Raw genomic sequence first — 12,817 nt, forward strand, 5'->3', positions numbered from 1 at the left:
TGTAACATTTCGTTTTCCTTTCTCATTATTTACATCGACAAATACGATCAACCTCCGTTATTCAAGTTCCAGTGCTACTATATGGGTCATCCACCTTTATCCTTCGTCGCGTTGGCCAATATCATTTGTGTCCGTGAACCGTTCGTGAACACTCTCATTTCCTTAATGAACGAACACAAACATAAAATCTCGTTCGGTAAATGTTCATGAACCGTTTATGAAAACATTTATTTCCTTAACGAACGAACACGAACAAGGCTTTGTTCGTGTTCGTTCGATTCGTTTACAGCTCTAATCGGTAATGAAAATGCACATCTTTCTCATCCCTAATCAATTTGAATAAATTAAATAAGAGAGATGCGAAGAGAGAAGACTAGGGATGGTACCGACAAAGGTACCAAATCGGTATCATATTGGGGCAGCATAAGGGGGCGGGGCAGCGTTCCCGCAGTGTGCCACATCGTTTCTTGATACCTGAGATGAACAGGAAACGTGGTTTTGCCTTAGCTTTCTTTTTTCAAAATCTCGTTTGCTAATTCAATTACTACTTGAAGTTATTAACATCGCAATTCCAATATGGATTTTTAATATTTAATTTATTTAAGACTACATCTGGTTACGGAAACCAGTCTTGAGGAGTTAGCCAATAAGGCGAACGGTTTTAGTGATGAAAACATTGCATGGAACTCCAAAATTCTCAAAGATTATACAATGAATGCACTTTTTAACAAAATCTGATTATGCTAGATTAGTAATTATTGCTTAAATGGTCAGGATCTTGAATCTGCATAAGACATCAAGAAAAGAATATATTCACCAACACTTTGTGCAGCTGTTTCTTCATTCAAAATGATAATGATTACAAAAACACCAACCAATCATGTCCTGTACAAGGACAAAAGCATACACGATGAACCAAAAAGGTTGGACACGCTGTACTTGGGACCTCTACGTTTTTTGCATCATTACCTTCGATCATCGCATGTTGTTCTTCTCGTCTTTTCTCTTTGCCAATGCCGCATCGAGTCCACAGAAACTTTGCTACTCAACCCATCCATCATCTCCCTCATTGGACTCAGTTGACGATCCATGTAAATCCTACCACTCCGGTTCCCAACATCGTTACTCGAATCCATCATCATGTCCCCTTCTAGTATGCGTAACACCTTGCGAACAAAATTATCGTTAAATATTCAAGTCAAAGTCAGGTCAAAGTTGTAGAACAGAATTCTGAGAAAAAGAAGGCGTGCAGGACCAAAAGTATTAAAAAACAAACAAGAGTAACTTTTGGTCTGACTATCAGTTTTCACATGAGTTAGCTTTTCTTTGTCATTTCATTCGTAAAGTGCTTTTACTGTGTTTTGAAGAACTCTACAGAAAAGTGAGAATGGTGATTAAATTGTACAAGTTGTAGTAAAACAAAAGTTGTAGTATAGTAATAAAACCAAGAAGTACCTGTGACATGCGCGGGCGTAACTGTGGATCACGTTTAATGCATAGAGAAGCCGCTTGTAACATGCAATAAACCTCTTGTTCTGAATAAGCGTTCCCTAACCGTGGGTCGATTAACTCGTCAATGGCATCTTCTTCCAACAATGGTCGTGCCTATTCGCATATTAGAGAACCCAATTTACAACAGAAATCATTTTGACCCGTCTACCCAATTTGACCAATAGATAAATAAATGTGTTGAAATTGTTGACCGATAGATTTAACCTCTGGTTTGATATCAGTTTATGAATTTTAACTGTTGCCTAAAACTCACCCATTCTGTGAGGCATTGTTGGCCTTTAGGTCTGTTAAGATCCACTGCTTTTCGTCCCGTAACAAGCTCTACCAGTACAACTCCGAAGGAATACACGTCAGCTTTCTCGGTAATCTGGCCACTTTGTGCATACTCAGGAGCCAGGTATCTAATTAAACCACAAAACACATTGTAATTACATATATTATTCATAATATTACACATATTATTCACATTATAGTGACTAACCCAAATGTCCCTATTACTCTTGTTTCTTCTCCGGTATCACCATCAGGCTGCCATCTCGCTAGGCCAAAATCTCCTACCTTGCATAAACAATATAAATTATCTTTTAGCCTACTGTTTAAGTTTATTTAATATCAAAGGTTGTGTATAGAAAAAGAAGAATATACCAGAGGTTCAAAATCATGGGTGATTAGGATGTTGTTTGGCCGCATGTCACGATGAACAATGCAACCAACTCTGCATTCTTCGTGAAGATAGCGTAAGCCTCGAGCAGCTCCAACCGCAATTTTTTGTCGTGCAGCCCATTCTAGTGGATCTCGATGACGTCCTACGAATATCACAAAGATTAGGGTTACTGTCACCAAAAAGTAATACACCCTTTAACCTAAAAAAAAGTCTTAATTATAACAAATTTGAACATAACTTTCTGAACAACATTAGAGAGAAATTTTGTTTGACTTTAGGTAGGCGTGTGAATTTCTGACACGACCTGAAAACCCAACACAAACCTATCACAAGATTCGCAGGTTTGGGTTTAGTCTAAACGGGTTCGGGTCAGTTTCAGGTTGAGCCTGCGAACCCGTTTAGCTAGACGGGTTGGGTTGGCGGGTTGACCTGTTTAACCCATTTATATCATAGTATATATATTTTTTACAGTATTTTTATGTTATAAAATAAATTGGGTGTGTATTTTATGCCATAATTATAAGTGAAAAAGAGAAATTGACATAAGATTTTATAATTTTAATGTAACTGTATTATATACATTTGTGTTTTTGTAGTAAATTTTATTTTTAATATATTAATTTGCGGAAAAAATTAAAAATTTCGGGTTGAACGGGTCGTGTTCGGGTTTTTACATGTATGACACAATTTTCGGGCTCGGGGCGTGTTTGGGTTTGTCTAAAATATTAGGGTTCAGGTCGGGTTGGACCGGCCAACCCGTGAACACGGCCCGTTTAGCACCCTTAACCTTAGGTTTGTAGTTAAAAATTTACCATAAAGATGTGAATCCAGTGATCCGTTGCATATATATTCATAAACAAGCAGCCTCCTTCCGTCTTCGATACAAAATCCAATCAGCATAACAACATTCCGATGCTGAGCGCAGCTCAACACTTCAACTTCCGAGCAGAATTCTTGATCCCCTTGAGAGCTTGCTAATTTATGTTGTTTGACCGCAACTACCTGACCATCCGGAAGTATCCCTCTATGTACCGACCCAAATCCTCCTTCAGCCAAGAAGTTAGCTTGAGAGAATCCTCCAGTGGCAAGCTCCAGCTCAGCGTAACTGAACCACCTTGGCGGTTTTCCAAATATTGGTGCCTTATGCTGACATATCGTGCACAAAGGAGGTGGGCCCGACGGTATGTTTCTAGAGAAAGCTATCGCTTCTCGAACATTACCGTTAAAATCCACATCGCTTCTATGGCTTCCGTGCTCGCTATCTCTATCAAGCTTAGATAACCTCCGGAACATGTCTTGTGATCTAGAAGTTTCTAACGAAGTAAAACGTTGTGAGCTTTCTTCCTTGATTTGAAATGATTGACAGCTGGATGTGATCATATCCACCATCCATGGTTGAAACCGTAAGCTAGATGAAGTTGACGATAAATGCTCACTTTCGGAATCGGAACTCGACTCGTTAAGATCCTGACTTTCTTTTCCGGCTAATGACTTATCCTTTTTTAACAAACTGTTGGTTACCGGGATGAAAAACGGTGAAGTACCCGGATCAGAACTTGAGACTGATGAGGTTCCGGCTTCGGTTGCGGTGAATACTTCGGGGCTGCTTGTTGGAGTAACAACAGGCCCACGAATGGAATCGAGAGATGAGTTTTTGTTTTTTGTTTGTTTTTCAGATGATTGATTTGTTGAAGGCAGTGGACAATCGGCTTCAGGGTTCTTCTTAGGTGATCCAACTAAATTTAGACGTAAAACTTTCGGCTGTGATTTTTTCATTACCACAATGTTGCATTGCAAGTCTTCCATACATCGCTTTTGTTCATGTTTAAGCTTCCTGCAAAAGTTGAATTTTGCTCAATGAAAGATATTTAAATTTAAAAATTAAAGAAAAATAATAAATTTAATTGAACATACTTATCCAATACAACCCAGCTAGCTTGAATTTTCTTAGCCTCTGCAGCTACGGCTCCACATGGCGATCCAGAAACAATTTTAATCTTCACGTTTATCTGCAATATAATCAGCACAACGAGGTTTACATTACTAACCGAAAACATAACTAAATAAGAAGAAATAAACAACCCCGAAAAAACAAACAAACCTTATTAGGATCATAAACATCATGAAGTTGAAGAATCATTTGAGAGCAGGAATCAGTAAGATCGATTTTTTGTTCTGAACTTGTTCCCATATAAGATTTTCTGTGGCCACTAGCGCAGTCCCCGGTGAATCTTGGAAAACCCCATAGTTTCCTACCTACATTAAGAAGAAAAAAAGAACTTATTGCTTGATTAGCCAAAATTATAACATAAAAATATGCAACTAGAATTGCAGAGTTAAAAAAAATAAAAATCGGTCGTAAAAGCAAGTGACAAACAAGAAATTATGTTACCAGAACTTTGTGCAGGCAAGACCACAAGCAATGTAATACAATGCCCCGGTTGAACCACATGAGTCAAAGCCCAAACCAAAGCGGTCTTCGGGATTTCCTTAGATGCCTTCACCGCAACAACTATTTTCTCAGCGGCATCTGATCCCTTTTCCACCTTCACCATCTTCTCGTCTCTACTCATTGAACCCAATTAAAATAGCACCACTCTTAAATATCACTACTTTAACACACCCGACCCGAAAACATTTCTACAAAGAGGAACAGCGGGTATATACGGAACTTTAAGTACATGAAAACCCAATCTGCATTATTGTGTGAGTCAATCAGTCCCCACCACAAGGATATGATTCTTCAAAGACGTATGAGTAGAAAAGTGCAAGCTGTCCAGTAACAAAAGCTTAATTGAATACCTCCAAAATCAGGGAAAAGACCCTTTTGACTGATGAAATTTCACCAGCTTATCACTACTAAAGGTGTTTCTAAAAATGTAGTACCCCCTGTAAAGGAATCAAAACAGTCCGAAGCGTTCGTATTCACCAAATTTAGTAAGGATATTTCGCATCTGCAACGTTCTAACCAAATAGCTCCAAAATTAACACCTCTGCAACCTGACCACAATTTTCATTGCTCTTGTTTAAACCACATGAACATGTTCAATTAAGCAAATTCAGCCGATTCAACCGCTTCTTCTCAAAATACAACGGATCTATCCAATATTTTAAACCTGCAATAAAAAAATCAACAATTAGGTCAAAAATAAAGCTCAAATCCTTAACCTAATTAGAATAAATATCTCAAAACATCAAAATAAGTGCAGACAAGCTTACAAACACACTTAGATCAGTTAAATCTATTCAAAATTTCAAACCTATTTTGATAAATCAACTATTAGGTTAAAAATTAAAGCTCAAAACAGTTGGAATAATTACCTCAAAACATCAAAATAAGTAGAAACACACTAAGTTAAATCAGTTAAATCAATTACATCAATCAAACAACATGACTCACCAGTGTCAACTCACGATTCACGAATAACTGAATCATTGAATTATTATAATAATAATAATAATATTCGATTACAATTACCAGCTAAACGAATCACAGATTCACAGATGCATCAGTACATCACGATTTACGGATTTAATTGAGCGTATAGTTGGTGCATACAAACAAATGACAGCAAATAGTTGAAGAGATAACTCAACGTAGCAAACGTACAAGCATGCAATAATGGAATTCATCTGTCAAACACAATAATAGCGTAAAATTACCATTAATGTTGCGAAATCTCGACAAAAAGCATCAAATCAAAAATTCAAAAAACGAAACAGTAATCAGTAATCACAAAGAGATGAAGATTATTACCGTCTGGAAACTGTATATCATCAGAATCAGGAATCTGAAATTGGAGATATTGGAATCATGAAAACGGTTATCTTATTGTGTGTGTGAAATGAGTGTGTGTGTGAGTGTGTGATCTTTTTTCATCTTTCACGGTTTTCTTGTGTGTTTGCTGGTGATTTTTGGTTGACGGAAATGCCCTTGGTTTTGGATAGATCTACTGAACTGACCTTCTTTTTCTTCGTTTTCAGTAAAACCTACTCTTATCGAGAAACATGAAAAAGTTTGATTAATTAAATGCACACCGAATTCTACTTCTTATTGAAATTTGGGTTTTTTATTTTTGCCCCCTGAGGTTCTGGATTGTAGTTATTTTGGATCCTTATTATAATGCATATTTGAGTAGTAAAGAATTTATAAATTAGAGCTCGTAAAATGTGTTGTGTTAATCAGGTCGTGTTTGATATGATTTTTTTAGCGTATCTGGTTAATCCGAACATGATACCTTTTACTAATTAGAGTTAATTATCATTTTCGTCCATTTAGTTTGTTCACTTTTGTCATTTCAAACCAATTTTCAAAAATGCACCAGTTTCCTCCCTGACATACTAGAAACATGCCACTTCGGTCCAAAAATCAAAACATAGTTAAGTCAGACAAGTTAAATGAAGGGTATTATTGTCAATTCATATATATCTTATTTTCACCTTATTTTATAAATCGACAACAATACCCTTCATTTAACTTGTCTGACTTAACTGAGTTTTAATTTTTGGACTGAAGTGGCATGTTTCCAGTATGTCAGGGAGGAAACTGTTGCATTTTTGAAAATTGGCCTGAAATGTCAAAAGTGAACAAACCATATGGACGAAAATGACAGTTAACTCTATTAATCATGTTAGTTATAGAAAAACACTAACATGAATATATTTAATAAATGGGTCACTTGACACGATATGTTTAGCCCAATTAAAGATAACGAGTTTAATAACATGAAAAGCAAGATAGGACGTGTTTATAACAATTAAATATAAGTAGTTGCATAACATTATTGACGTGACACGCTTATTGAGATTATCCAAAGGTTACAATACGTACAAAATTTAAGGTGATGTAACTACGATTTATTTTATTATATACAAATTTGTAAATACACGTTGTTTTCATAAATCGATTTAAAATATTTTGTAGATTTGTTGTCTAATTAACACAAGTAGTTAAACATGTAATTCATGTCATAAACAGGTTGAGAGGATGTCATTAACGTGTCAATCCGTTTATGACATGAACCCTCCTAATTTCGCGTTGAGTCATGTTGTGTTAACGGATTATATAATGACATAATAGTGAGATTGTCTATGCAGCAAATGGAAAACTTTGAACACCGGTATTGAACCAGAGGGTAGGTTTCGTAAGAATATAAAAGAAGAAGGGGTGAAATAAAATAGCTAAAAATTTTGAATGAGACAGTGCATCCTCTTTATTTGTCTCCATTGGGGATTGTGAGAGAATCTATATTGATAGAATATAATAAATCAATTTGAGCATGTTAAAATTTAATCTCAATTAATTAAAAACAAAGCAGATAATCATACTTATTTAATATGATTTTGGGTTGTATTTGAGGGGCCCAATATCGTGTGGAGACAAATTGGTTTAAGTTACAAATACAATTTAGATTATTGATGATCCTAATAAAGTTAAAGATGATTATCCTATCATGACCAATACATTATTTTGGTAGATAATATATATACTATTCATCCTAGTATTACTTACATTTTAAATGTTTTAAATCAATACATTTGGTAAGTCTCATTTTTAATTGTTATCACTAGTCGGCTTAAATCATTAGTTGTTCAAACTACTAATATGAATTTGAAATTATTCACACTAATAGAAAAATACAATGGTATATGCTTTTCACACACACGTATATATGGATGGACCCACACAAATGCTCTTATTTTTTGCTATTTGTGTTTAGTTGTTTACCATGCATTCATCTCCATTTTTAAGAATAACAACTCCAAATTTTCGGAAAAGACACAAAGCATGTAACTATCATTAAAAGGTTATGTCATTAAATAGGTAGCAGTGTTTATAATCGTTTGGAATTGAACGAACTGTTTAAAGTGACGCAAGTTGGCCAGTTTACGTGATTTGAGATCCATATCGTTTAAATCAAATCAAGTTGGTCGATTTGCATGATTAGAATGGACAAACTTATACAAAAGAGTTTAATTTTCAAACTTATCGGAAGCGGTCCCACTTTTAGGACAAATTATTTCATATCATGAAGTATTGTAAACCATTGTAAAACGGTGCCATTATATAAAAAAATAAAAAAACAATGTGTCAAATACATTATAATGGTGTGTGTAAAATCAATTATCTATGTTATTATGTAATGCATTTTAGATGTGCAAAACTATAAATTTATAGCCATATTAAAACAAATTTAACACAATGCATTAAGTCAATTACCAATTTTAATGGATTGAAATTTAATAAAGTGAGGCTATTAGTTAGTTATCTACTACTACTATCACTACTACTACTCTCGGAATAAAAGGATAATTTCCACATGATATGAAGACGATATTAAGATGTGGGATATTAAGATAATACGATATATTGGGTTATAAAGTGAAAACTTAATATGTGAAATACAAAAACACAACATATTAAGACAATACAATATATTGGTTATAAAGTGAAAGTTTGAAATTTATTTAACCTCCTAAAGACCGATCACAATCTTTCATTCAATGTAACGATTGTTTAACCTCCTAGGAGCATTTACAATCTACCCCCCCCCCCCCCAAATTATGTGAGTGAGCTTTTCTATTATGTTAAGTGATTGAAGGTGTTTGGAATGTAAGATTAAATATTTATTTCATCTAGTAGTCATCATTATCATTTATATAATATGGATCAAAATATATTAAAACTTATAATAAATTAGTTGGTAATTGTTGATGGGTCATATTATCCTTATTAACTAATTGGGTTTCCCCTTGGGTGTATATAAGGAGATTACTAGAGAGGGATTAGGGTTAAATATTCATAACATCACTCAAAATCACCCCTCCTCTCTCTCCATTACTACGGGGCTGTTTGGCAACATCTGAGTGGTTAAGTGCTGAACCAGTAAGAGTTCTAAACCATTAAGTGTTGAACCAGTAAGAGGTCTAAACCATTAAGAGCTTGTATAATGCTTAACCGTTCAGAGGCAAATGTCTGACCAATTCAGATTAGGGGTCTTAATTATTCAGACTCTGTATAAATCTTAACCATTCAAAGACAAATGTCTGAACCATTCAGACATCTGCTCGTGAAACAAACAGTTTGAACCATTAAGTGCTGAACTGGTAAGAGGTCTGAACCATTAAAAGCCTCATTAAGAGGTAAACAAACAGCCCCTACGAGTTCTTCAACCCTAAAGAACTCGGTACTATCATCAAGAACATACATCCTGAAGGGGAACCAGATCAAGCTGACTATCATGTCGAACTCCATGGCTGCGTCTCTCACTAGATTCTATGCTGGCATGTCCGCTGTATCAGGTATTATTTACTTGTTTTCTCTTATGTTTAAACAAAACTGATCAACATGGAAATGGTTGTGTGTATAGAAGAGAGAAAAATGTTACATTTCATCTGTAAATTTGAGTTGACACTATTCACCTTTTATAATTTTTTAAAGAGTAAAATGCACTGATAGTCCCTGTGGTTTTGAAAAATAACACCTATAGTCCCCAACTTTTGGAAATTACACCGGTGCTCCCTGTGGTTTGACAGTTTGTTACTCAGATAGTTCTTGGAGTGGATATCCGTTAGTTTTCTCCGTTAAATCTATGTAAAATGACAAAATTACCCCTTACTTATTATTACAGAGAATTTTATGCTTTTGTTTTTGCCCCATCTTTTTAAGGTTTTTGCTTTTTCTTCCACCATGTCAACACTCATCAACAGATTCAACCAAATCCCCCATCATTTAGATTAAAACCCCTTTCCAAAAGATCTGGAAATATCAATAACAAATCGACAACAGCCTGCAAAACGAGAAATGGGGGATAATGTATTTGCTGCTGGATAGTGGATTCCATCAAAGAACGAGTTGAAATAGCATAGGGTTAAAATTAACCGGCCAGGGTCACCGGGAGAGTCGGTGCATACTGCTTCATCAGTTCTGGTCTCCAGAACCACCATCTTCATCGCCATATGCAACTGTTCGGGTGGCCAAAAAGGGGTGACGGAGATTTTAGGACTGAAACCGAATGTCAGGGGAGGTGGAAGAAATTAGTGGTGGCAGCGGGTTACGATGGAGGTGACGCCATTGGAGTTGCCGTGGTTTTGATGCCTCCATCTCCGCCTTCTCTCTTTCTCTCTCTGTTTATCTAATTTACACACAGATGTGTATGAGTGAGTGTTAAAATGAGAACATGAAGATGGAGAGTGGTGAAGGTGGTTCTGTTTAGAGAGAAGAAGGTGAAGGTGGTTACTTGTGGTGTAGGTGGATGGTGGTTGGTGGTTAATGGTGGGGGAAACAGAGAGAAAGGTAAATTTGTCATTTCACATCTACTTAACGGAGAAAAACTAACCGTCATCCACTCCAGGGACTATTCGAGTAACAAACTGTTAAACCACAGGGAGCACCGGTGTAATTTTCAAAAGTTGGGGACTATAAGTGTTATTTTGCAAAACCACAGGGACTATCCGTACATTTTACTCTTTTTTAAATATTTTGAAAATGGTTGTAAGTAGAGGAGTGAGAAAAGGTAAAAATAAAAGTATATAAAATTATTATTTAATTGAAATAGAAAAGAAAATGTATTTGTATTAATTAAAAAGGCTATGTATACCCTTCACATAAAAAAAAGAAATTTGCCAAAATCGATATCTTCACTCAGAAAGAAACAAGACCATAAAGAATGAAAAATTAAAAAGCTAGAATCGTAAATAAAGAGTAAACCGTGGCTCTTTTGTTATTAAACCCCCTTTTGGACACGCAAGATTTGAAATCTAAATTATACAATCAATGCAGCTACGGAGAACACGTTCATGACTCAAACAACACATTCAATTCCAGTTGAGGGACCCACACTCACCGTTACCCATCTCCGTCAATCCAAGGTATCACGTCGATCAACCAAATCCGTAAAAATCCGTTAACTTGACGTTCAGCTCATATCACGCCGTCAATTAATATTAATATATTCCTTTAAAAAAAAATAGGCAAATTAAAAATAAATAATGTCACCTAACTTAATTTGGCCGATAATAATTCAAAGTCAGTTATTAGCCGATAATAATTTCAACTGGTCAGTTTTTTTTTGTAAAATAGTACGCCGTTAAAATAGCTTAACAGAGTTAAGTTTTTTTCCGAATTACAAACCGATGTTTTAGGGCTTTTGATCAAAACGAGGATACGAGTCGATTGATGTAAAACTTACCTCGAAATATTGCCCCAACCCACGAAAACGGTGCTTCGATTCGGGTGTTTAAACTTCCAATTAACAAAAATCAAGTCATTTCGAGAACAATTTCGAGGTAAGTTTTACATCAATCGACTTGTATCCTCGTTCTGATCAAAAGTCCTAAAACATCAGTTTGTAATTTAGAAAAAAAAAAAAAACACTTAACCCCGTAAAGTTATTTTAACGACGGGCTATTTTATAAAAGAAAATTTACAATTTCAGATTATTATCGGTCAGTAACTGAATTGTGATTATTATCGACCAAATTAAGTTAGGTGGTATTATTTATTTCCAATTCGTCAAAAAATTAACATATTAATATATAATATATAGAGTGGTGGTAATAAATAAGGAACGGTGGTAGTTGGCGGTGTTCGTGATTGTCAGTTGTGGTGGCTTCGGTGGGTGGGTGGGTCCAGTCCACTTTCTACGGATCGTGTCACACATAACTTTCGAACTTCCTATGCTCAAAACTTCTGCTAAGACTGCCCGTAGTGGGGCGTTTTTTTTAAAAAAAATTGCATTATAACGCCCAAAAACGCCCAAACCCCCATTACATGGGGCGTTTTGGGGCGTTTTTTTTGAAAAAAAATCCTCCCGGCGTGATTATTAAAACGCCATTTTGCTTGGTTGGAGGTTTGACTTATGTTTGACCCACCAATAAGAATTAACTTTGTTTTTTTTTTTTTTTTTTTTAAGGATTGAATGGGGCATTATGGGGGCGTTATACCCACTACACCACTTTTGCTATAATGCCCCCTTGCTGACTAGGACGCCACATGGCGCAAAACGCCCCATGGTGGGGGCATTATAGTGTTTAACCATTACGCATGGTCTAAGATTAACTAAACAGATATGTAGCTTAATATATCTGGTAAATTAATTATTATTCTTAACGAGTAATCGAGTATCTAGGATCCGCGCTTTACAGTCAGGGATGCAGCTTTGTAGGGGCCAGAAAGGCGCCTGACCTCCCGAACTTTTCGCTCAATAGTGTCCGGTATGTAGTTTTCGTATATATATTTTTAGGTATATATGTTTTCGACCCCCCCAATTTTATAATTTTATTAGGTATATACGTTTTCGACCCCCCGGTCGAAAATCTCAAGCTTCGCCACTGTTTACGATGAGACCGCTAAGCTGAGTATAAAGAAAACGTAAAAGTGATGAATCACGCATACATGTTACGGCGTGTTAACTTGCCAAAAATAGGGCGACAAAGTAAAAAATAAAAAAAGAATAATTAAGTCGGCTTAGGACCTGCGAGTTTCGACGGAGCCGTTAAACCGTAAAAAGATGGACGTAAAACGTTGAACCACACGTGAGCGTTGCAACGTGTTAATTCGCAAAGGTTAGAATGAATCGTAAAGGGACAAATTTGTAAAATACATAAAGTACAGGGACCAAAGTTGAAAATGTTTATAGC

General features: G+C 35.8%; 1 protein-coding gene across 4 annotated transcripts; it reads right to left on the reverse strand.

The window, feature by feature from the left end:
* Positions 1–785: 785 nt before the first annotated feature.
* LOC110886536 (inactive protein kinase SELMODRAFT_444075) lies at positions 786–6,169 on the reverse strand. 4 transcript variants are annotated; one of them, XM_022134347.2, is made up of 11 exons: positions 5,934–6,169; positions 4,979–5,292; positions 4,569–4,870; positions 4,278–4,432; positions 4,091–4,185; positions 2,989–4,010; positions 2,158–2,318; positions 1,994–2,070; positions 1,766–1,913; positions 1,456–1,605; positions 786–1,166 (listed from the first exon to the last, which is right to left on the reverse strand). In XM_022134347.2, exons 3-11 carry the CDS (start codon positions 4,747–4,749, stop codon positions 966–968), a joined length of 2,190 nt encoding a protein of 729 aa, XP_021990039.1. In that variant the 5' UTR covers positions 4,750–4,870; positions 4,979–5,292; positions 5,934–6,169; the 3' UTR covers positions 786–965. The 4 variants fall into 4 exon arrangements, with proteins under 4 accessions (XP_021990039.1, XP_035834676.1, XP_021990036.1 ...); XM_035978783.1 differs by adding an exon at positions 5,655–5,809 and having other exon boundaries at positions 4,569–5,292; XM_022134344.2 differs by having other exon boundaries at positions 4,569–5,292.
* Positions 6,170–12,817: the final 6,648 nt, after the last annotated feature.

This window comes from Helianthus annuus, chromosome 10 (assembly GCF_002127325.2).
Source record: "Helianthus annuus cultivar XRQ/B chromosome 10, HanXRQr2.0-SUNRISE, whole genome shotgun sequence".
Lineage (NCBI taxonomy): Eukaryota > Viridiplantae > Streptophyta > Magnoliopsida > Asterales > Asteraceae > Helianthus > Helianthus annuus.